Here is a 25,779-nt window from a genome sequence, read left to right as displayed (position 1 = left end):
AAGACATCGCAGGCATCCCCGCAGATCGTTTCGGATTTACAGCCAAAATGCAGAAAGGAATGAGACTCAATGACGGCCACATCACCTACCTGGCTCTTTTGGCGAAAAAGGACGGGACGAGGCGAGGCTGCCTAAGTAAGAAAAGCTCAGATAACACAAAATGGCATTCAAAGTGGTTCGCTTTGTTGCAGAATATGCTGTTTTATTTCGAAAACGACTCCAGCTCACGCCCCTCCGGACTGTACCTGTTGGAGGGCTGTGTCTGTGACAGGGCACCGTCACCGAAGCCATCTCTGTCAGCGAAGGAATGCTTAGAGAAGCAGGTAAGATACGGACCCGTCAATCCGGATGACTGACACCGTCAAGGGTGATGTGGAGCAACTCTGGCTGTGATCATGGGAACAGTTTTGTTGTTGTTGTTGTTGTTGTTTTTCTGTTGATGGTGCAAAATCCAAACGACAGTTCTGCGGGTTTTTATTTTTAACTCCCCTTATTTTATCGCGCAAACAATTTCCCTAAGATGCTTTAGCGTTATACTTCACTTGACGCTCAGAGTTACGTAATGGCGTCATCCTAAACGATTGATTGTCTCGATTCTGCACTAAAATAGCCCCCCCCCTCCCTCCCCCCTCTCTCCCCCCTCTCTCCGAGGTAACTCATCAAATGTGACAAACGCACCACTCAAAGTTTGCGGGATTAACGCAAATCTCCGGGAAAACTTTGCCAACACACGGACTCCGCTCTCCCTCCCCGCAGCTCTCTCGTCCACATCAACACAACATTTGTTGCATCGCATGTGCAGGCTGCATATTTTTAGACATCTCAAACGTTCAGGGATTGCGGTGTATGTGAAGGGAGTAAACTTCAACTGCATCCAAACTTTGTAGGTTGCCATCTTGCGGAGGAGAGCTGCCCCTTCTCTGTCGTTTTGACGTATTGATTTAATTCCTTGTCTTGATATTAATAGCATCCTACCTTGGCAACTGCGTCTCCCCGGTTTATAGCTGCTTGGTTCATTTGATAGCTTTCTCATTATCAGGAGGTTGTTAACGACAGCCATGAATGAAAACCAAATGATGTCTCAGGCATGCTTTGTTTCTCAGCACGTCCCGTTTGTTTGGATTCCTCCGGAGTTTAGTGTCATGGATTAACATGTGTGAAGGTTTAAACATTCATCACTGCTTTTTTTTTTTTTTTTTTTAATCTTTAGTTTAAATATTACAGGCAGAAATAATTGCAGCAGGAGGATGGCTGCTGGGGAAACAGTTTGAGAGGTTAGGAAGGCTGTTGTGAGGAATAAACCTTGTGGAATAAAAGCATTTTTAAGAGCCAGCAAAGTGGTCAAGCTGCTGTGAGCTATGACTGCAGTCACCTTCTGAAATCCGCTCTGCCAGCTGCAGTCTGCTCTGCTTTCCCTGCAGCACAGATGCTAGAAAACGGGAGTCAAAAGTCCAAGTGATGGGTGATTTTACCTGTTCACTAATTTCAATCTTTGTTTATCTTGACAGTTTTTTCTTCATCTTTATCCCCACACCAGATATCTTTTTTTTTTTTTTTTTTTTTTTAAATCGTGCACAGCAAAATGAACAGTTCTTATAAAACATTAAAGAGAGGATGAAAAGTTTCTGGATTGTGAAGATGAGGCTTTTGTCCCAATGTCACCAGGAAACCCTGTGGCATGTTTTTCAGATGGTGGAGTGGTAAAAAAAAAAACAAAAAAACAAACCAAAACAAAAACACAGAAACTAAGATGGGTGATATTCCTGTCTTTAAAATAACTCCAGTGCAAAATGAACTTCCCATCAAGGCACAAATATGATTTGAGGAAATTCAAAAATGTTTACATTTCCCAAACTCCCGTATTAGCATCAAGAGAGCAAAATATTCCAGTCTGGCTTTGGATACCTGGAGCAACAACTGCTCACCTTCAAAAATAAAATCTTTCAACAAATCTTACTGTTGAAACTACTATGTTAGTTTATCACGTGCTGAGCGTTGACAACTGCTTTACTTTCCTGTTTCTCTCTGTCGGTGGCCTGATTATAGGAGAGTTTCGAACCATGACCCCGATATTCAAAATTCAAGTCAGTCTGAACAGGAATTGGTTCATTGACAACTAAAGATATAGGCGTTGTGCTGCGGCTCCTTGAGTTTTGCAGCCGTGCCTCTTCCCATTACTCATACCTGGTGTCTCTGTCCGTCACGTCTCGTTCTTCAAACGTTTGACCTCTGCTCCGTGTTGGCTGAGCTGCCAGGATTGGTGCCCGTGTCACCGGGAGTCCGCCGTACAGATGTGCCAGCAGAACTCAGGACACTTCAAAACAAATAAACAAACTGCATGTTAAATGAGCAATGACTGGAGATTCATATTTTTTTTTTTGAGTTGCAGAACTTGCAGGTATACCCCGACAATTCAGTGTGCAGCTGAAAATACTTTTTCCTCTCTATTACCAAGTATTTCAAATTTTAAAATGAGAATGAACTCTGCTTTGATTAGAAGTAGCAGATCACATGGGTTGCTTTGGAGGGCGCTGACAAAGGAGCTAATCGTTGTGTCCAGTTGTTGGTCATTGTCATGACATAGACTTTTCAAATTTGTCCACTGCTAAGCCCATTTTCTGAACACCACCTCAGGACAAGAGGTTTGCTCTGTTCTGGGGGTGTCATCTACGATGACAGATGTTCATGCAGGCTGCTCCAGTGAATTTATTTCAACAATGAATTAAATGAATTTGAAAGCCTTCAATTAGCATAGCACAGTCTTCTGTTCAGCACGTGTCCCTTTACATCTTATGTGTCAGGAAATAACTTATTTTCCCAAATACAAGTTCTTCATGTGTGAGAGCTGCACGCTTTATAGTGTGTGTGCGCGTCCACGTCTCTACATCTTGTGGGTCTCTGTGCATTCCCTGAAGCCTGCGTTTGCCTCGCCGTGTCCTCGTGCATGCGCAATTGTTGAGCTGTAAAACTGTGCGGCTCTACGGGAAAGGTGAGATGAGGACAAAAGAGAAATCAATGGTCCAAGTGTCTGAGGGCATACTGATTTGCTTTTCACATCCTCCACTCTAGAAACCAACCAAAAAACTGAAAAGAAAAAAAAAAAGAAGAACAAAGATCGACACCTGAGTCGATGAGCTGACTGCAGAGGTCATCCGAGGTGATGCTACTGTACATTTAAGACATCGAAATGGTCACGTATACAGATTGCGACAGAATCCATGCTCCCTGTTGAGTTTGTTCGCTGAGTGTGTGTGTTTGTGTGTGTCAGAGCTGTGAGAGAGGAATGGCCGGGCGAGCACTGGATCTTATCTGTGTGTGACAGCAAGAGGGACAATGCAGCGAATAGATGCCAAGCCAACTGCCACATTGCAGGGCGACAGTGCTTTTTATAGCCCTCACTCCTCAAAAAGGCAAACCCCCCATCTCTCTCTCTCTCTCTCTCTCTCTCTCTCCCTGTCTCTCCCTCCCTGTCTCTTCCTCTCTGTCTCTCTCTCTCTCCCTGTCTCTGTCCCTCAGTCTCTCTCTCTCTCTCTCTCCCTGTCTCTCCCTCCCTGTCTCTCTCTCTCTCTCTCTCTCTCTGTCTCTGTCTCTCTGTCTCTCTCTCCCTGTCTCTCCCTCTCTGTCTCTCTCTCTCTCTCTGTCTCTCTCTCTCTCCCTGTCTCTGTCCCTCAGTCTCTCTCTCTCTGTCTCTCTCTCTCAGTCTCTCCTTGTCTCTGTCCCTCAGTCTCTCTCTCTCTCTCTCTCTCTCAGTCGCTCTCACTCTCAGTTTCTCTCTCTCTCAGTCTCTCTCTCTCTCTCTCTCTCTCTCTCCCTGTGTCTGTCTCTCTGTCTCTCCGTTCTCATTGTATTCTTTGGAGCGTTCTACTTTTTAAATGTTCTTATTCCCCATTCAGAAGGCGAGCTACGTTTAAGCCCCCAGTTACTATGGCAACCCCTATTTGCATCTGAAAAAGTGCATTTGAAGGGGCCAACAAAATGTGCAACAACATGTCGGTATTATGCTTCACTTGGCAAGTACAGCAAATGTGGACGAAGTGGAAACTTCAACTCCAACGAATACTCCCAATTTCCTTTGAGTTTTCAGATGTAAAGGTAGATTGTCTATTCATTTATTTGAACTATTTCCTTTTAATCATTATTTTTACTTAAAATTTATACTTGAATTTGACAGCAGGTATGACACAAATTATTATATAACTCATGTTTTTTTCTGACATTGGCTTAACTTGGCTAAATATATATATTATGCCTAATTTGAAAGCAATAAAGTCATAACTCTTCCACACTTTAAGGTAACAGAAAGCAAAGCTACCATAAAGTTGTGTTTTTACATGACTCAAATATGAAAATAGTTAATGATTTATTGATTATAGTGTTCACTCGAGAAATCAGTCAACGGGATGACATTCCTCAGAGTTCTATAAAGACATGAAAAATCTGAATTTTGGGATCCGTAAAGAGAGTTTGTTGAGAAAAAGTTGCAATCTAAGACGTAGAACATATAAACAGTCCCCTTGTGTTCAATTTTACAGCTGGAGTCTGAACAGAAATCATCTTCATGATTTTCTAAAGTAGACTCCTGAAACACATTATAAGCAATTTTTACAAAATCAGAAAGAGTATTAAAAAACAATGTTGTATGGGTTATTGAGCTGTTAAAGAAGACCTGGACCCCAAACGGATCACTATGGAAGATCTATTAGGGAATTTCTGATAAACTTACTCCGAAGTTCAGTCGCTCAAAATCATCTTTATCAGTCTTCTGTAAGTCTGTTCTGTATTATCAGTTTTTCTCCGTTCTCGATGAAATTCCACATTTTTTGTTTTAAACGAGGATTTACTACAGGCTACGTCGTCTCACTTACCGAGAGCTAATGTCCCTGTGGCAAAAAAATGTAGTGATGTGGAGCTAAATATAGCTGCCTGAAAAGCTTGACACACCAGCTCGCAGGAAGCGCGAGATGAGAAGCACATTATTGACAAAGGCCTGTTCTGCTGCTCATCAGGAAATATGGAACATTACTCCCCTTCACAAATGATTTGCTCTTGGCATTTGGGAGGGATGAAAAAATCCAATATATTGGATTTGTGGGGGTCTATTTACAATGCATCAGTGTTATATAATTTGATGTGTTTCTGCCACAAATAGTCCGTCTGCACTATTATTGCAATGACCACCACTTTGTTGATTTGAGGATTTGATGTGATAAGCCTATTAGAAAACAATTCCACATGCATTTGCCATAATTGCAATAACCAAACCTTTAAGGCTGCAGGGTCGCTGGAGATAATTGGAGAGAAAATAAAAAAAGGGATGAGGTCCCGAGTGTGTTGGTGTTGCTGAAATGCAGCGAAGTCTCTGGGCCAAAGCACAACAATGCTAAACAACCCCAAAACAAAAACGCGGCGTCAGCCGAGCCGCCCCTGTCCGTCGCATCTCTCTCCCACCTGTTCACACGCTGAAGTGTGTGTGTGTGTGTGTGTGTGTGTGTGTGTGTGTGTGTGTGGACACATGCAAGTCTCTAAGAAAGACTGAGCTTTACCGTTTTTAACTTGTAATTGATTCTTCATCTGCTGAACAACTCTTCAACTGCCTTTCTATTGTTGCTTTCCAGTATTATTTTACCGTCACATTCAATCATGACAACCAGAAGGCTTTGGAGCTGCGCACCGAGGATGTCAAGGACTGTGATGAGTGGGTGGCTGCTATCACACAGGCCAGGTACCGCACACATGACCTCTGACCTACATACACACATTCAGCTGAGGATGGGTTTTGCCCGTGTGTGTCAGTTGTAGTAGCATTAACTTCCATGAAATACCCATAAGATTGTAAGACTACAGCAGAACTATGAGGCTGTAAATTGGTAACATCTGCCGTTAGTTTGATAACATGCACAAACAAAAACCTCAAAGCACTGAATAGATTCAATGTTACATGATCAAGGAGTCACAAAATGGCCAATTATTTGATATACTGATATTTGCACAAATGCTTCTTTCTGTGAAAAGCGTTAATGTGTCGCCACACAGCTAGCATGGCTAAAAACACGTGTTAGCTCATTAGTGCACAAAGTGAATGTAAATAATTACAATATTGACATGATAATCTGGTATCCCCGTTCTCATAGAGACTAATTCAAACCTGAACAAAAGAAATCATTCGGCTTTATGGCAAACTTGGCACTGCTGTGACTTCACCACTAATACCAGAGTCCCACACTGTCTGTTACAAAGGTCAAAGAGCCATTATGTCCAATGGGAGTCTAACGTGCTGTAATCTGTGAAAGGCCTGCAGGACAGAGTGCCAGTGACTGATTCCCTCCACCGGATCATTATGTGGATTGTCACTGTGCAGAAAAGGAATCTAAACACTTTTATTAAACTTGATCCATTAGCTTCTGAGATTATAGTAATGATCAAAATGCCCCTTTAAGATTCAGAGACAAAAGAGGGTCGTGGAAGACAAGCAGTACAATCATTGAAAATGTCAGCACTGTGCATTTGTATGGCGAAAGGTCAATTGATTGGACTCATTGAAGATTTCATTGATTAGCACTCAGTCAAGGCAGCAGAAGTAAGTTGGCCCCAGTTACCATATGATGCACACCAAGGAAAATATGTGCCAGTCGACGGTTTCCTGTCTTGGAAGTTTCTCATGTCTGGATCATTTCCATGTTCTAATGGTTTGGGATTCATTTAATTTAGCAAAAATCTTTTCCCTTTGTTGCTTCTGCCGTTAAGATGAAGCCTCGTTTTCAGGCGACATCCAGATTCAAAACACTTTGATGAGCCTGATGAGCTTGAAGGATTCAGCACACGCATGTGTTGGACTCTGTAATGTGCAGAATTGTTTCTCAGGCAGAAGCAATACGGTTTTCTAAGCCCCGCAAATATTCAGTGAATCGGTTGCACAAGTGCCTGTGGAAGGTCTGTAGTTCAAACATATGCTGATCAGAGGTCTTCTTTTTTTTTTTTTTTTTTTTTTTTTGATAAGTCTGAGTGTTAATGAGGTCCTTACATTGCCTGTGTGTGTCTGTATAGTTACAGGAACCTGGCGACAGAGCACGAGAGCCTCATGCAGAAGTACCTTCATCTACTCCAAATCGTGGAGACGGAAAAAACGGTTGCCAAGCAACTTCGACAACAGATAGAGGATGGGGAAATCGAGATAGAGCGACTAAAATCAGAGGTAACTTGCTCTGTAATTTCGCTGCCGGTAACACCTGCGTCTCTGCGTGCTTGTGTGTCTTATGAAGTGGAGGAGGCGAAGACAGGAAGGGAAAGTAGTCAGGAAGAGAAGCTCAGCACAGAAAGGGGCCACAGGACAAAGGTCATAAACCTGATTCATCTGTAACACGGTGCAGTCGACGTAAACATGAAGCTCGCAGCGCCCCCCTGATGTCCTTGTTGGAAACGCTGTTAGAATACTGTTCAGTGCTCTGTATCCTAATTATTCAGTCCAAACTAGATCAAATGCATCTCTCTTTAATGTGCTAAGGGCTCCGATAGCTCCAGTTGAATTGCATGTTTTCAATATGCATTAATCATCTTCCATTGTACCTGATACAGCAGCAGTCTGACCAGAACACCATCGTCTACTGTCTCTCTGTCCGCTAAAACGTGCTGTAGTAATGGATTTTGCTTCGTTTGTTTAATTTTACTCCTTTATTAAAACCTTTTTTTTTTGTATTCACTGTGCACTGTGTCTTTCTAATGGGAGTAAATGAAACTGAGTTGAATAAAAGAGTTTGTTAAGCGTTTCAATGTGGCTCATAGCTGGCAGTTATTTAACATTTCTCCTACGGATGGCAACAAAGTTGAACAAAAAGACATTTCAAAATACTGAATGAACATTTCATAAACATAATAAAGTGAATAGGTTTTAAAATGCAAAGAGAAAAAGGTACTCATCTCCAAACGTGTGAATCCATTAGTGGTTTGTGCTGAATTTCAGATCGCTGGACTGCTGAAGGATAATGAGAAGATCCAGTCAAATCCAGAGGTGCCACCCAGTGAGGACGACACAGAGATCAAGAAGATCAAGAAGGTGAGATCTGCAGTTTGAAAAGAGAAACGTCACCTGCACTTCTTCATCGAGGAAAACTGAAGCAGTGCAGAGAGGAAAGGGGGAAATGACAAAGTTTGATTTTCATAATTATTGCATCTTTCCAATTTCACACTCACATTCATAGAAGCTGCCTGCTCCCAAAAAAACTTAAAGAGTGACAAACCTGCTGCTAATTCTATAATTATCCTTTTTGTCCAACTACAATAGGCAGCTGTTTTTACAAATGGCAAACAGACAAATTTAGCCACCAGCTAGCTGATGAACACCACAGAATTGATTTGTTTGATTTGTTGTATTTCCCCTCGGGAGTTTGTGGAGAGAGAATATTTAATTCTCATTTATGATACATGGGGTTGAAAACTGTCCCGCAAAATTCAGAATCACCAGTTAATTGGAAACTAAAAGACTTCATTGCGCTTTATCTTCTATTTAAAAGAATAATTTCCGTGTAAATCCATGGAATATAAATATTTTATGTCAGAGTGTTATTAACTAGACAGGACAGGACGTGGAGCTTAACTTGTATACTTGGGTGCCAAACGTTTTCAACGCAGGTCCAGAGCTTCCTGCGAGGTTGGATTTGCCGCAGGAAGTGGAAGACCATCATTCAGGACTACATCCGTTCACCTCACGCTGAGAGCATGAGGAAGAGGAACCAGGTGGTGTTCAGCATGCTGGAAGCCGAGGCCGAGTACGTCCAGCAACTCCACATCCTGGTCAACAACTTCCTGCGGCCGCTCCGCATGGCCGCCAGCTCCAAGAAGCCGCCCATCACCCACGATGATGTCAGCAGCATCTTCCTTAACAGGTGGCTGGTGGTGAGACTGGTTGTGATAGTCAGAGAGGGAGCTGCCAAGAGCTAAGAACAGAAACGCATGACTGCCATTTTGCTTATTTGTTTTATTAGTGAGACCATCATGTTCCTCCACCAAATCTTCTACCAGGGTCTGAAGGCCAGGATAGCCAGCTGGCCGACGCTGGTTCTGGGTAAGAGGCGCAGAGTTGAGCCTTTAGACACCAGAAAAATGCTTTCTGTTAATGTCATACCTGTTTGAAAGTTTACTGACAGCGCAGATCAGGTCTGATTTTGTATCTTTATAGACCTTCATTAATTTAAAGAAAATCACCCTGGTGTTTTTACGTCTCCCTCTCTGGATGCTTGAGTTAGAAAACACGTTTTATGTTTATTTAAGGAAGTACACCGTATTCAGGAGTCAAACAAAACCCGCTGTATGTGCTGTGTGTCACGTTACAGCTGACTTGTTTGACATACTGCTGCCCATGCTGAACATCTACCAGGAGTTTGTGAGGAACCACCAGTACAGCCTGCAGATCCTGGCACACTGCAAGCAGAACCGGGACTTCGACAAGCTGTTGAAACAATATGAGGCGAAACCTGACTGTGAGGAGAGGACGCTGGAGACCTTCCTGACTTACCCCATGTTTCAAGTAAGGCTTTACATAAGGTTAACCTTTAGCTGAAGCACTGACCTCAAACAAACAGCGAGGTTCCTGTCAGTGTTTTAAAGTTTAACTGCACATGTTCAAAATGCCTCTTACGTTTTTTCTGTCAGTTTCAAGGGAATGCAAGTTATAATTACTCAGTTAAAAGAGACACTCGGGGTCATAACTGAGGGGAACGTTTTGTATTGTTTCAAAGAACGATCTTTCTACCACTCAGGGAATCGAGTCCAGATCCATCAGGAGAAAATGCTCCCAACAAGCTGCTCTGAACCTCTTGACTAGTCAAAGTCAGAACTGTATATTTGAACCTTTCTCTCAGATCCCTCGCTACATCCTGACGTTGCATGAGCTGCTGGCTCACACACCTCACGAGCATGTGGAGAGAAACAGTTTGGACTACGCTAAGTCGAAACTGGAGGAACTTTCGAGGTAATTTCTCAGCGAAATGGTCAAGCAAGTGATATTTTGATTATTTTGTGTAGTTTGTCATAATGATGAAGAGTGCTGACACTGAACAAGCTGTTCTGGTCCACAAACTGACCCAAGTTATCTGTGTAGTTTAGCTGTGCAATTAAAGACGTATTATAAACCATGTACATGAGGATTTAGTTGTCAGTCCTTCAATCAGGCAAAGCTCAAGCAGACTGTAAAGTGTGAACCTGGCCTTTCAGAATCATGCATGATGAGGTGAGCGAGACGGAGAACATCAGGAAGAACTTGGCGATTGAGCGGATGATTGTCGAGGGCTGTGAAGTGTTGCTGGACACCAGCCAAACATTTGTTCGTCAAGGTAAAATGATGAAATACGATTTAAAACTTTTTGGTTTTGCTTGCCAAACCTTCGATCATCATTGATCATCTCACTACACATCCACGCTCCTTTAACCTGCAGCCTTTTCAGTTGTGATACTCGATGTAGTCTCAGATGTTCAAAAGCTCCCTCCATCTCCACAGACATGTTAACAATATCACACATCACTGGTGCACAAACGTACGCTTTTTATATACATTACTGAAACAGCAAACTCCTAGAAGCAGAAATCTTTATGTTTAAGCACACACAAACTAAAACATACAGATACTAAATGGATAAATACTCAAACATAGACTTGACATAGACTACGTTCAGGTCAAACTTACTCTGAGGAGTTGAAGGGAAATTGTGTTTTTCTAAGGTGTGTTCATGTGTTTGCGTGACTCCACAGGTTCTCTGATCCAGGTGCCGATGAGTGAGAAAGGGAAGATCACGAGAGGCCGCCTGGGCTCTCTGTCTCTGAAGAAGGAAGGCGAGAGACAGTGTTTCCTCTTCTCCAAACATCTCATCATCTGCACCCGAGGCTCCGGAGGAAAACTTCACATCACTAAGGTACAGCAGGCTTGTAATTCAGAGTCTGTGGACCAAAAGGAAAACATTCAAACATATATTTTTAATCTTTGCAATTGCAGTTTCGACAAGTTCAGTAATTGAAGGAGTCATTAAATGAAGAATATTTTGGTTAAATTGTGTACACACCTCCAGTGTGTATCAGCTGGTAACGTGCTGACTGTGACCTTTCACCCATGTCGCAGAATGGAGTGGTGTCTCTCATTGACTGCACCCTGATGGAGGAGCCAGAAGGGACAGATGATGAGTGTAAGTTTTGATTTACAGTTCAGCGTGCTAAATTGCTTTATTATTATACATGCTGCGAGTTTGTGTGCACTGCGGATCGTGGATGAATATATAACATCAGCTCACATCATCTTTCATCACTTCAGAAAATGCAAACTTGCAGCAACAGTCAGCGATTGGTTTTAAAAAAAAAATGCATTTGTAAGATTTCTAAGGCGTCAGATTTTAATCTAACTTTCAAAATACTAACTTCTATGATAAGCAGAAGATATTAATTATTTTACTTCACTATTACTGCAAAATCTGATAATAAACTCAATGCGATGAGATGAATAGCAGGTTTTTCTTTTTACCTGATAGTTTGCTTGTGTGTAGACATTTATTTCCTCAAAAGATATTTTTTGTTTCTTATCTCACAACTGGTGCTAGCTGCATTTAATAAATTTAACCTCACTGGATTATTGTGTATAATAGTCTGCTTTTATGCCACATATTTAGGTTGAATCAGGTGCTGAAGCTTTAAACATCTTCTGCTGCTGCCTTTGGATGAATGTAGGATCAAGATAGTCTAAAGGGAATTTTTTGGGGCGACAGATACTGTGAAGGATCATTTTAGTGTTTAATATTTTGTCCATCAGTATGTCTACAGTGTTTCTCAGCAGTAGTGAAGTAGTGGCCATGTGAAAACCTGCAGTTGGAGTCTGCATCTTACTGATGTGTATTTTTTTTTTAACATTACTGAAAGTTTTTATTAAATTTCAGTCATTTCCAGACATTTTGATTTGAAGGTCGATATGTCAATCAAGAAAAAAATTCATTATGAAACTACAGCGTAAAAATATATTTGTCCTTGACCAGGCTTTGAACCACGCACATATCCATGTGTAAAAAAAAAATAATGAATAAAAGCTTTGCTAACACCTCTTCTTGTATTATTATCCTCCTGTCTATTCTCTTGCTGATTCCTCTTTTATAAGGATCTTGTAGTGTTGATAGTTGTGTTGTGCTGGTATATTTTACTCTTTCTTTTTTAAAAAGATGCTGTTGTACTTGTGTTTTCCAGCCAAAGGCGAGCGGACTGGCCAGGACATAGAGCACCTGGACTTTAAAGTGATGGTGGAGCCCAAAGACGGCCAGACTTACACCGTCATCCTGGTGGCTTCATCCCGACAGGAGAAGTCAGCGTGGACGAGTGACATCAGCCAGGTACGCCTGCTCACCTGTATTCAAATATTAAATACTGAAAACAATAGATTCAGAGCAGTACTGAAGGTGTCACATCACAATCTTTACTACCAATTTATCACAATATTTTAAGTGACTAAACGTATGCACAGACATTATTAAATAAAAATGAAAGTTAACATCCAAACATACAAGATTAATGTAAGAGGTTTTATTAATCTTTGTTACTTTAGTTCCACATATGATCTAATGAGTTTTGGGACAAAATATAACCATTTAAAGCAGGGGTCGCCAACTCCAGTGCGTGTTTTAGATGTTTCCTGCTCCAGCACACCTGATTCGAATGATCAGCTCTGCATCAAGCTCTGCTGAGGTCTGACAGGGAGCCCGCCATTGGAATCAGGGAAACATCGAAGACATGCGGGGCAGTAGCCCTCGAAGACTGGAGTTGGTGACCCCTGCTTTAAAGGATCAGAACAGGAAAGCTTAGTGGTTCGTATCCTTCACCGCACCGTGTGTCATCCACAGGTTTGGAAACTCACAGCTCTTCTTCTGTCTGTCTGTGTTCTCGTATTATTTCAGTGCATTGACAACATCCGCTGCAACGGTTTGATGATGAACGCCTTCGAGGAGAACAGTAAAGTCACTGTGCCACAGATGATAAAGTGAGAGCCAGACACAGCGCAGCAATGCACATATATTAAACATGCACAAACAGAAACTGGCATCGCACACATGCATGAAATATGGATGTGCGTGTGCCTGTTTGTGTGAGAATTACATATTCCCAATCTTTTCTCGCCAACCCCAAACTTTACCCTCAGCTCAACAAGTGAGAGAACAAATTAGTTCTCACACAGACAGAAATACAACTTTCTTTTTTTTTTTTTAACTAAATATCCATCCTTACAAATATATACAAAGTCACTGCTAGAAGAGTTGAGTCACCCAAATTCGATTTAACAGCAGCTCTGTCACAATAAAACCACAGTCCGTTTGAATGGTCCAAGAGGCCTTGAATGAAGGAGAGTCATTTAGGGCCACCAGAGGCCGGTGGCACGGACTAACCAGGAGTATAAATCAACTTAAATCAGTCACAAAAGACTGTACAACCTTCTCAGGCTAAAAAAAAAAACTAATGTACTTTGCAAAACATTTTTTTTGTTTTGGTTGTCCACAGAGGGGGAAAACCCTTCCCATATCAGTCTTCATTAACACACAATGCTAGAACTTTGAGGGCAAATCCCTTCGAGCAACATTTCTAACCTCACTTTCTCTCCAATGCAGGTCAGACACCAGCTTGTACTGTGATGATGTTGACATCCGCTTTAGCAAGATGATGAACTCCTGTAAGGTGCTGCAGATCCGCTACGCCAGCGTGGAACGCCTGTTGGAGAGGCTGACCGACCTGCGCTTCCTCTCCATCGACTTCCTGAACACCTTCCTCCACTCATATCGCGTCTTCACCAGCGCCGCCGTTGTGCTGGACAAGCTCATCACCATCTACAAGAAGCCCATCAGCGCCATCCCTGCACGGTGAGTGAACGGAGTGGTCCCACCAATTTTTATTGATGTTCTGCTCAATTCAAGATCTGCGGATCCTCTTTGGTATGTAGTCGATGAAAAGTTCCACAATTTGGTGGGTATTTGCTTCTTTGCCAGTTGGCAAATTGGAAGAGATGAAATTTATAATTTCTGCCTGTTAAATATGACACCAGTTCACTCAGGATAAAGACTGGAAACAGGAGTCTGACTCCTTTCACAGGCACTTTTATTAATTCTTCTTCTTCTTCTTCTTCTTCTTCTTCTTCTTCTTCTTGTTCTTCTTCTTCTTCTTCTTCTTATTATTATTATTAATAATAATAATAATAATAATAAACCCAAATGTCTTCTGGTTGTCTGCAGATAACTTCACCTGCTCTATAATGTTCTGGCATACAGTCCAATTTAAAACAACAAAGTGTCAATAAGTATTCAGTAGTATAATACATTAAATAGCGGGGCCTTTAGGCCGAATTGTTAAGTGCTGATTTAAGATATGGTACGTTAAGCGGGACACAGACTAGCTAACTCAACAGGACAGTACTTTATGAAATGTTAAACTCCTGATGATGCCGAGCACAATGTTGAAAACGTGCATGAGTATGTATTCTGTGTCTGTCTGTTTAATACAACATTAGTAAACAAAGCCAGTTTGTGTCAGCTGATACTGATCAAGCCTGTGTTGTATCACTCCACCGCTGTTGGACTGTCTGCAGTCGAGATGAAGTTACTTGAGAGTGTTCTTTTTCATCAAGTGTTTCTATTGTGTTTTTTTTTTTTTTTTTTTTTGTGCATCCCTGCACATCTGTTAGCATTTAAGCGAATAGTGCTACATAGCAGATCCTGCACCTCCTGTCTGTGAGGTCGGTCCCTGCAGCTTGTCAGGGGCAAAGTTTGCCGTTTTCACACATCTCCCACAGTGCTGTGCTGGTGCAGCGGAGAGGTGGGACTTCCCTGGTGTTTGAATTTGTCTCGGTGCTCACATGGGCCGGCTGTAAGCACCTCATTGTGCTATCACATCTTGTCCAGGTGAGGAGGGACCGGAGAGGCGGCAGCGCGAGGTCACAGTTAATTGGGCCCTGCATGTGCCCACCTTCCACTAGCCCCTCCTCCTCCTCCTCCTCCTCCTCCGTTCCTCTCTTTTACCCTTTTCCATTCTCTCGCTTTTATTTTTCTTTCCACAAGTCTGACCATCCCTCTCTCCGCTGCACTGTCACCATGGCAACTCTTCACTCTGCTGCAGGACCCCACCCTCTCCTCTCCTCATCTTCTCCCTCCCTCCCTATCTCTCTCCCTTTCTCCCATCATCTGCAGCGGCTCTACGGTATTAAATATTGATGGTGGTGCTTTGCACCCAGACCCTCCTCCCCTCCCCTCATGTGTCCTCTTTTGACTCTCCACTTTGCTTTTTAGTTCTTTATGTTTCCTGCTTTCTTTTTTTTAAATCCTCATCCTTACCTGCTCCTCATCCCTCTCCCCTGCTCCCCACCTTCCCTCTTTCTCCCCCCTCCATCCCTGTATTTGTTCCTCTCATCTCCTTTCTTTTACTGTTTGGGATTTTAGTCGAGGAGACACAACATGGCTGCAGTCTACACCGTAATGGGCAGGAGGCTTCCCGTTCGCCCACTCCCAGCCAGCAGCCTTCTCTGTGGTGGAATTCATATCCACTATGTTGCTCCTCTCTCGTCGCCCTCCCTCCCTGCTCCACTGTTTTCGCCCCTGCCTTTTTTTTTTTTTTTTTTGCGTTGCACCTCCATGTCTTTCTCCCACTTTCCCTCTCGGTCTCTATCTGGCTCCCCTTTCGCTCTGTTTCTCCCTCCCCATGTCTCTGTGGGCCTCCCCTGGGCTGGTTGCTGTTGGCAGCACCCCGTGCCTCCCACACTGTCACTTGACATGCTATTTATAGGCCTTCAGAGGGGGTGGCTCTCAGTGCAAGGAGGATGCTGTCTTAAACAATGTAGCTTAAATAAAAGAGGCAAGAGTTCCCGAGGAGCCCTGTGGTTAATGTGTTCCCTCTCTGCTTCGCATCGAGTGCACCACACACCCCCATTTCTCCCCTTTGCACCACCTCCAATTCAGGCCACTGAGATGTTCATTTGTGAAACTTCCCCTTCTGAACGTTCATCCTCCTGTCTTTCTCACGTCTTTTACTTTTATATTTCCTCCCTCTGACTCTCTCCTTTCCTGCAGTTCTTTGGAGCTTTTCTTTGCCAGCAGTCAGAACAACAAACTCCTTTACGGCGAGCCACCCACGTCGCCACGTGCCAGCCGCAAGTTCTCCTCTCCTCCTCCTCTCTCCATCACCAAGACGTCCTCGCCCAACCGACGCCGCAAGCTTTCGCTCAACATCCCCATCATCACAGGGGGCAAAGCCCTGGACTTGGCTGCACTCAGCTGTTCTTCCAATGGCTATGCAAGCATGCACTCCACCATGTCACCCTTCAGTAAGACCACCCTTGACATCAACAAGCTCTATTTGTCCAGCACCATGGCCAGTAAAATACAAGACGAGGGTGAGCCCAAAGCTGAGGGCAAGACTGACGAGGCTGTCCCCAACAAACAAGGTCAGAATCACTGTCCGAGGGATTTTGCTCAGTTTTTAATGAGGTTCTCTGAACCATCGCAGCAGTTTTACAAGTCCACTGTCATGCTTATATTTTCTTGTATGTGTCCTCTGCAGTCCACTGTAAAGACGACCTGATGCACATTTCAGGTAGCAGCCAGCAGAATCTCAAAGGGCTGTGAATGTGGAATTGTAATTTTATAATGGATATAAAAGTGTTACACTGTATGTGAGTTATTATACACTCAAAAAAAAACAAACAAAAAAAAAACATCAAATTCACAAAAAGCTTCCTTCTTTCAGACTTCTGGGGTTCGTAGCTTCCCCAGTTTCTGTCTAGACTTCTTATTTACTTCTCAGCTCCAACCTCGAACCTAATGGTTATGAGCTCACATTTCTTTGTCACACATTATTTTTGCTGCAGTTCTTTATTTATTTTAATTTTGAGACTTTTTTTTTTCCTGTCCAGATCTGTCAGTGAGAGAGGAATGTGATGAAGAACCGAGTCAGAGTGACGAAGCAGAAGCTGAAATGTCTCCTCCAAAGTCCCCATCAACACCTAAAAACGTCAAGTCCAAAAACTCTGGTACAGTACGACTCTGTCTCTACACCGTTGTGTTGCGACCGAATGTCTTGTGCCTTTAAAGATGCAGCATATACAACACTTGCTGAAAACCTCTTGTGATTTACTTTTAAATCCCAACCCACCAGTTAAAAAACAAATTAGCTGGCAGGAATATTAAGTAACTTGGCAAGATTGTATTAGCTGGCAAACTACAGTTGCTTAGCGCTTAGTGCCGTGACATGCAGCCACAGCCAGCAAAGCATTTTGGCGAAAGGAAATTTTGAAAATTAAGAGGAAATAAAATGAGTAAGAGTGTGTTATCAATAACAAAACTATTGGAAACCTGAGGCATTTTTTGACAAGCCTGGTGTTTTTAACTTCACGTGGCTCATTTGATTAAAACTTGCCTTGAAATGAAAATGCAACAGTGTTGTTGAACTACACAGGCCAGAGCTAATACAGAAATCATTTTTGGACTGCAAGAGGGAACAGTGGTTAAAAACGCTCAAGCTTGATGTAATTTGAAACTTTTTTTAAATCACAAGGTACACGAGAAGATGTTTAGATGTGTCAGTGCTGTATCATCAAGACGACTCCAGCTGCTGCTTCGTGTACATTATCTGAGCAAAACTGGAAATGGGCTGAAACAGTTTGTTCTTCACTGATTCCACACACCAGTGGCCCTTAAACCTAAACAATTTACATCTTATTTTTTTATCAGCACAAAGACTCAAGTCTAAAAACAGCACCCAGTGTTTTCATAGATGGTTTTGATATCGACTATTTCTGGGTCCAGAGCAGCAGTTTCCTCAAGCGTCATCATCACAAAGAGGTTGTTAGGCAACTTGGGGGAGGCCAGGTAGTATCTGTTAAATAAGATCTGGTAGGTGGATGGTTTTGTTTTGCTTGAGCGCAGCCACAGTTGCCATTTCCCACTGTGTATATATTCTTGTACTGAGCCAATTAATGATGTGTGCATCATATTTATACCGCCATCAGACTGCTAATCCAACTCTTAGCAAGAAAGCAACAAAACGTGTTTCCCTAATATGTTAAACTTTACCTGATGTTCTTTTGCACATTTCTTGAGTCACAAAGAAATTTTGTCCTTCCTATTAACATTTTAAATGCTGATCTATAAAATGTAATTACTGGCAGGGAAACTACATAGAACTGTAATATTATGAGTTTCCAATCATGTCTCGGTTCTTTAAAAGGCTGACACCGCAGAATCAGATTGTGCACGTGAGAAGTGTTCAAAGGTTGAAATTCAGAGTTCAATAAATATAATTAAGACAAATGAAAAGCAAACTCTCTCTCAAATCCTCCCCAGAAAACGACAAGTGTAATTATAGCCAAATAAGGTCTTGATAAAAACCACCCACGGCCTCCTAGCCCTCCCCATGCTGTTCAGATAGGGAGCATCCACCCCGTGGGTAGACAAGCACAATTCATCCCCAGTGTGCTCTCTTCCCACGGTACTGGATACAAGGGAAGCCAGTACCCTGTGTGAGTAGGTGGAAGGAAACCTTGTACCTTAGCAACGATGTGCGTGTTCTTCTATACCGCCCCCGGCTGAATGGAGGAAGGCAGGCAGGGAGGGAGGCAGCGAGCAGTCACAGAGGAGTGTAGACCGTCACTGCCTGGAGCTGCAGGACTGCATGCTCTGTTTTAACTCTCTGTTGCCATCTGATGGTCAACAGATGATCCACGTATTCAAAGCTCATCACCAGGGGGAATCACAACAGTTTTCCGTTTGACAGAAGTTTTTCCTTTTTTTTTTTTTTTGCATTTTACGTTAATGACAGAAATAGCGAGTAAGTGGCTTCGCACCTGTATTGTCTCTCCTTGTAGAGTTTTCCCTGTTTTCCTTCAACAACGGCATGGTGGTGTCATCCTGCCGGGAGCTGGACAACAACCGCAGTGCCCTTTCTGCTGCCTCGGCCTTCGCCATCGCCACTGCTGGTGCCAATGAGGGCACACCGACCAAGGAGAAGTACCGACGCATGTCTCTCGCCAGCACAGGTCAGTAAGACGAGGGGATGGTGCTTCTGTTGGCCTTACAGAGGCCTGTGGAGTTCCTGTCCTTTCTCGGTGAAGGTAATGAACAGCAGCTGCCTTCCTTCACATTCACACATCCTCAGATCATCAGCCCAAAAAACCTTCAATTGTTTCACGCAGAGGAGCTTAAATGGGGGAATGTGTTTGAATGTCTTGTCAAGACAGACAAATTTTATTGATGATTCCCCTCTTCCACTCAGTTTAACTGTAGTTTTGTGAAACTGGTCGCAGGTTTTCCAACAGACCAGAGGAACGGGGACAAAGAGTTTGTTATCAGAAGAGCGGCCACAAACAGAGTCCTGAACGTGCTGCGCCACTGGGTCTCCAAACACTCGCAGGTACCCTTCTTCTTCCCTTCTTTCTTTCTCTCTGTGGCTTTACAAAATGTAAATCCTTTTGTAAAGACACTGCTGTTTTTCTTGTATTGGTCCTCAGGATTTTGAGCTGAATACAGAGCTGAAGATGCGAGTAATTGGTTTCCTGGAGGAAGTGATGCACGACCCAGAGCTCCTGACACAGGAAAGAAAGGCAGCTGCCAACATTATTAGGTTGGTTTGCTCTGATCATTGCTTAATCACACACAGGCATATATAACACATCTGTTTGTCAGTAGGAAAAAAAGTAGAGCTTCAGCTCATGAATCCAGGTCTGAATCGAACCCCCAACGGTCAAAATACAGCCAGATGTGGCAGCTGTGGCTTTTAACTTTGTCAAATTTTAAAACTGAAGTGTGTTAGATATAAAAGACAAGAAATATTCAGTCCAGTGAAATGCAGTGAAAGATGGGGTCATATTCAAGGTATGCCAAAAAGTATAAATAAAATAAATAAATAAAAATAAAAAATATATAATTTTGTCTTCTTTTTTTTTTTTTTATTTGAAGGACTCTCACTCAGGAGGACCCTGGAGACAACCAGGTCACCCTGGAGGAGGTCACACAGATGGTGAGGGAGACACGGCGAAAGCTATTTTCAACATAAAATAGCCTCGCTGAGCGTCCGGCATGAATGATTTATGTTTTAGTTCTGTCAGTGAAAAGCACTGTGTGTGTGTGTCTCAGGCCATGGAGGACTGTAAGACTGAACCATTTGAGAGCCACTCTGCTCTGGAGATAGCCGAGCAACTCACACTGCTGGACCACCTGGTCTTCAAGGTCATCCCCTACGAGTGAGTACACACACAGACACACAAACATGGGCACTTATTCTATTTAAAAAAAAAAAAAAAAAAGGTTGAGTAGGAGGGTGATGGGAAGTGAACACCTTGAATATTAGTGAAAACATTTTTTTTCCCCCAACAGGGAGTTTTTTGGTCAAGGTTGGATGAAGAACGACAAGAGCGAGAGAACTCCGTACATCATGAAAACAACCAAGCACTTCAACGATGTACGTGTTTCCACTCTTATAGACGGACTTACAAAGCCAGGTGCTGTTATCACAGTGTATTCTCCTCTCTTTCTTTTTGCCAGACCAGTAACAGGATCACCACAGAGATCCTGCAGTGGGATGACGTCAACATGCGCGTGGCGGTGATCGAGAAATGGGTGGCGGTGGCTGACATCTGCCGCTGCCTCCACAACTACAACGCCGTGCTGGAAATCACATCCTCCCTCAACCGCAGCTCCATCTTCCGCCTCAAGAAGACCTGGCTCAAAGTGTCCAAACAGGTAACAGTCTTGGTCCAACAATGAAGTCAAACATTATTTTTTTGCACCGGTCCAGGCTGTAACTATTCATGAAACCACAACTTGTAGTTTTTATCTTTTTTTTTTTTTTTCCTTTCTATAGCTGTTTCCCCTTCTTTCCATTATTGATGCTTAGCTCACTTTACTTCCCCCTAAACTCCAGCTTCATATTTGGACAAGTGGCATGGATCTTGTTGAGTTTGAGATCTTAAACTCGACTCGGCGTAGTTGACCATAGAGGACACTGGATAACTCCACTCATTTTCTTGTTTTACGGCGATTTGACATGTTAATAATGCGAGTAGTGGTTTAGTAGGTTGATAACCTTAAAGAGGATATAAACCATGTTAACAATTTTCATGAGATGAACAAAATGCATTCACGTGTTTGAATGATTCCTCTAAATTGCTTCTAATCGGACTATTTCCTAAAAATAAGAAGTTTCTTTTTTAACTTTAAAATTTTAAGGAAAGAAAAATTAATAGATCCTTAACATAAGTTTTTCTACAATCAAAGTGCAAAATACCAAACTATTCCTTTGAGATTTTTTTCCCCCCCTCCCTTCTGATATATAACCAAAAAAAAAAAAAAAAAGGATGAAAACAAGCTTTTTGGTGACTTTACACTTGATACTTTCCTCATATTCTATATTTTGGACAGTAACAGTTTGCTTTGATCTGTTCTTCAGACAAAGACAGTGATTGACAAGTTACAGAAGTTGGTGTCATCAGAAGGACGGTTCAAAAACCTGAGAGAAGCTCTGAAGAAGTATGTATTCAAAGCTCCTGTGTTTCCTGTTGGCTGTTCAAATAGGAATTTAATATTCTCCTGAATTCTTCTTTGCTTCGTTTTACTCCGTGTGTGTACGTCTATGAACTGCTGTCTCCCTCCGACCTGCCTGCAGCTGTGACCCTCCTTGCGTTCCCTATCTGGGGATGTACCTGACTGACCTGGCCTTCATCGAGGAGGGAACACCCAACTACACCGAGGACAATTTGGTCAACTTCTCCAAGATGAGAATGGTACTGACTGCTCACCTTCTGACAAAACCATCAGCAGGGATGATTTTTTTATTTTTATTTTTTTTTTATAATTTGCTTTTATTTATCTTCAGATATCTCACATCATCAGAGAGATACGGCAGTTTCAGCAAACAGCTTATAAGATTGATTATCAACCAAAGGTGAGATTTTATTTATTTATTTATATTTGTATATTTATATTTGTGTACTTATATTCATGGGAGCTTAGTAAAAATAAACATTTGTATTTTAAAGTTATCAGGAAATCGCTTTACACTTTATTTTACTTTTTCTATTGAAATCAGTGTCTTTATTACACTTAACAGAAGGCTTCTGGTTGTAATGTTAACTTCTGATGAAAAGTCAGCGATTCATAATGAATGATCCATATTATACATTTTCTTTTCCACACACAATTCTGGAAGATATCCTCATTTTAAGTGTTTGTACTGTGTCCTGAGCAGAACTACTCACCTGTTTAACCAGTAAAGAGCCTTGTGATTAGGGTTAGAAAAGTAAATTAAACCCAACCCATTTTAACGAGACACGACTTGAAGGTAAAAGCTCAATGTTTGGGCAAACAGCTTAATCCTTTGAAGCAAATGGCTTGCTCAGTTGGCCACAGCGCTAAAGTTTTCACACTCAGACACAGAGGAAATTAAAATCACAAAGCAAATGCATCAAACCTTTATGGGTAGGAGAGTTAAATAAGCCAAGACAGTTACGACTCAATGAACCTAAGCAAACACCAAATGTGACCAAATGTGACATCCGTCCATTATCAGCTGGGATTGGCTCCAGATATACAGAGATAAACAGCAATTCATGTTGACATGATCAATTTTGGAGTCACCGATTAACCATATCATGAAATTTTCTGTTTGGCGGGAGGAAGCCAGATTTGAACCCAGATGCTTCTCTCCTGCTACACCTGTGTCCCCTGGGCTAAATGTGACGTAGTTATACCAACAGAGGCTGTCCATGCTGTCAATCAACTCATCTTTTCTACATATCATGCATGAAAAACAAAAGAGAAACAACCCCAAAGAATCCTTCAAAAACCGATTTGTTTTCCTTATTGTTTTAGGTGGTGAAGTACTTGCTGGACAGTAGTACAGCCCTGGATGAGGAGAGCCTGTATGAGGCGTCTCTGAGAATCGAGCCCAAAACGTCATCGTGAAGATGATGTCTTTCTCTGTCAGCCCTCATGTGGAGTGTACAGGAACACTATATCATAATGTACATATATTATTATTTGTATTAGACACAGTAGGCTGTGCCCTTCTAGTATGTGCTCCCCAATGGACTCGTTGTGCATAACTGTTATTAGAGACCGAGTAGAAGCCCAGAGAGGTTTCATTTATATAGTTACAGAGTATTTATGTAATTTATTGTCTGGAATACCATTTTATGATGAAGTTATTTTCAACCACAGAATTACAGATAAGAGACTATTTAGCCACGATATTTAGTCAGATCCTAATGGGAACACGCTCATGAGAGTGATCACATTTGACACATGATGATCAACTCCCACTTTTCAATTACACCTAACTGCAGAAATATTCTAACTTTATTTAAAGCCCCCATACAGACATTTTGCCTTACTAAGACATTTCTTCAGCCCATTTGTCCTTAAGTATGAATAACGGCTAATGTCCTCGCTGCACGATCATTCATGTGAAGAGTTCAGTCCTGGTGGATTTGAACCAACTAACTACGGTAAAACTACTACATAAACTGGGAGTTATTAAATGTAAATACATCGAATGGCTATTGCAGACAAAAAAAAAAAAAAAAAGTACCAACCATGGGGTGTGATTTCATAAATAATTTTAGATCAAGACCTTTTGCTTTTTTTTTTTTTTTTAAATTTAAAGATTTAACTCAGATGGAAAGGAGGTGAAATGTGGGACTGCTGAAGTGGCCAAAGCTGGATCGTGTGCGCTGATGTTTTATGTAGCCACTGAAACAGGAGGTGCTGGTGTCAAACTGACACACCAGCTGATTGGGACTGAGCTGGACCATTGTTAGTGCAGTGAGATGGGTTTTTATGCTTTTGCTTACTATCACCTTATTCCCCTGGCGGGCAACGTGATGTCTATACAGTTTACGCAGCGGGCAGTGTATGTAGCAGATGTAATCAATATTCAGCCACTTCAGGAAGTTAAATTCCCAGCTTTTACACTCAGACAGTCAGAGCATAGTTTTTATGGTTAATCCTCTTTGGCCAGTGCATTATGGTTTTGCCTTAATCATGAAATGGATTATATACCACAAAAGTATGTAAACTATTTTGTTCTACAAATTGCCAATGGAGCAGAAATACTTGCTGTGTACAATATTATGTACAGGCAGACTGATGCATTTCCTGACGTGCAATGTGTTCAAAAACATATCCCTTGAAATGTGTTATCCTTATGATCGTTCAACTCTAATAACTTTTCTGTGTATGATACTTTAAAGCAAATGTTGAAAACAACTTATAAGTGTAACACATTCTGTATCCTGTCTATTCCAACGTGCTAGCAGGAACTATACAGTAGTAATATTGTGCTTATTCTTGGAATATTTATATGTATTTTTTACAGGCTTTGTATAGAACGAAACCTTAAGCTTAAGTGGCAGGCATGTGCCACTTCCATGTGTTTGAATCAGATCTATATCTAGAACAGTATGTGTACTGTATTTAAACCCCTCCCTTGCACATGAATCTTTATCCTCTAACAGGCACATCAAATGTTTGCAGTGAGCAATACCCAGTGGTATGAGAATTATATTTCAGTCTATTTCAACAGCTTGAGTAGTATTTCCAGTTTTGTATAAAAGTGTATTCTTTCCTGATTACCTCTTGTTAATAAATCTATTCTTTCTCAGGGGGAGAAGTGTCTTGAAGACTGCGGTTTTATTTTATTATTATTTTTTTTGCAGGTGGTTTTGGCTTTGGTTTTTCCCTCCCACCCAGCAAAGCCAAAACCACCCTTGTGGTTATTGGAAGGGTTAGTGGTGCTTATTATAATAGATTCAGATCTGATGCCCTCTTGTTGTGTTGGAGCTTAGATCAGCATGGCGCTCAGTGTAATTTAGGTCATCACAACCCTTTTTTTTTTTTTTTTGGCCAGTTTGATCAATTCGTCTTTGTTGCTTTTTCATTTGCTCACTTTATTTTGAAATGCAAAGGCATGTCTTGCTTGAATAAATTGAAAGAGTTAAACAGGTTGAATGTTCTGCAGCATTGATGACTAAAGCTTTACAGACTGGCTACTTAAGTATTTATTTATCGGGTAAAAGTTTGTACTAGACACAATAAGTAGCATTAAAGGAAATAACATTTGATAGTTTGAGGTATAACAGGCTGCTTTATTTTACTGTGAGATTCACTCTGTGCCCCTTCAGAGGAAAAGCAATTCAAACAGCGGCTGTCATGTCACAGGTACATTACATCTTATTTCATCTTGCTCATCCTTGGCTTTCCTTTCTCTCTGTCCCTATCATAATACAGTTAAAATGGCCAGAAACTTACTTTGAAAAGAAAAATCCCTCACATAACAAGGTGAATGTGTACCTTTTCCTTTTTGACGAGAAGGCAAACGAAAAGGAATCTTTTTTCACTGGTGAAGATAAAAAGCGAAAGTGAAAAAGTGCACCAACTCAACTTCAAACCACTCTGGAGTTGACAAAGACAAGGTTGTGTGTTTGGAGGAGGAACATTTGGTGCTCGAACAAGAACTGCTCTGTTTCTTGTCTGCATGTCTTGTGCTTTTAGTCCCAGAAAGTAGGAGTTTCTGTCGCTAGCAGAGACTTGATGTGGATGTAAAACTTAAAAAAATTGTTCCGGTTAACATCTTTTGATACACATCCTCTGATCAGATTGCTACATGCAGTATTTGTCGTTATTTTCAGTAATGGCCTATGTCATACTTTCTCTGTGCCGGTAGTAAAGAAGGGAATTTTGAAGGCTCTGGTGATGGTTAACTGATTACTGATGTGTATTATCTGCACGTGCCAAG

General features: G+C 41.8%; 1 protein-coding gene across 2 annotated transcripts; it reads left to right on the top strand.

The window, feature by feature from the left end:
- Window positions 1–47: 47 nt before the first annotated feature.
- Window positions 48–22,949, top strand: LOC115041001 (ras-specific guanine nucleotide-releasing factor 1-like). 2 transcript variants are annotated; one of them, XM_029498233.1, is made up of 27 exons: window positions 48–323; window positions 5,616–5,722; window positions 7,045–7,192; window positions 7,958–8,050; window positions 8,626–8,879; window positions 8,979–9,058; window positions 9,327–9,520; window positions 9,855–9,964; window positions 10,207–10,325; window positions 10,741–10,901; window positions 11,105–11,168; window positions 12,211–12,353; window positions 12,915–12,997; window positions 13,620–13,868; window positions 16,065–16,438; window positions 16,907–17,028; window positions 18,859–19,027; window positions 19,295–19,401; window positions 19,499–19,611; window positions 19,947–20,007; window positions 20,124–20,230; window positions 20,364–20,448; window positions 20,532–20,729; window positions 21,436–21,515; window positions 21,652–21,769; window positions 21,862–21,930; window positions 22,857–22,949. In XM_029498233.1, exons 1-27 carry the CDS (start codon window positions 48–50, stop codon window positions 22,947–22,949), a joined length of 3,777 nt encoding a protein of 1,258 aa, XP_029354093.1. The 2 variants fall into 2 exon arrangements, with proteins under 2 accessions (XP_029354093.1, XP_029354092.1); XM_029498232.1 differs by having other exon boundaries at window positions 10,741–10,908; window positions 11,091–11,168.
- Window positions 22,950–25,779: the final 2,830 nt, after the last annotated feature.

Source organism: Echeneis naucrates, chromosome 3 (genome assembly GCF_900963305.1).
Source record: "Echeneis naucrates chromosome 3, fEcheNa1.1, whole genome shotgun sequence".
Lineage (NCBI taxonomy): Eukaryota > Metazoa > Chordata > Actinopteri > Carangiformes > Echeneidae > Echeneis > Echeneis naucrates.
This window is presented reverse-complemented; position numbering and strand designations above follow the sequence as displayed.

Bases quoted from the DNA above. Each gene is read 5' to 3' on its own strand.
- LOC115041001 (XM_029498232.1), top strand. From the start codon at position 48: ATGCAGAAAGGAATGAGACTCAATGACGGCCACATCACCTACCTGGCT. The intron at 9,059-9,326 runs GTAAGAGGCGCA...GTCACGTTACAG, and splicing joins CTGGCCGACGCTGGTTCTGG to CTGACTTGTTTGACATACTG. The intron at 19,028-19,294 runs GTCAGTAAGACG...AACTGGTCGCAG, and splicing joins CATGTCTCTCGCCAGCACAG to GTTTTCCAACAGACCAGAGG.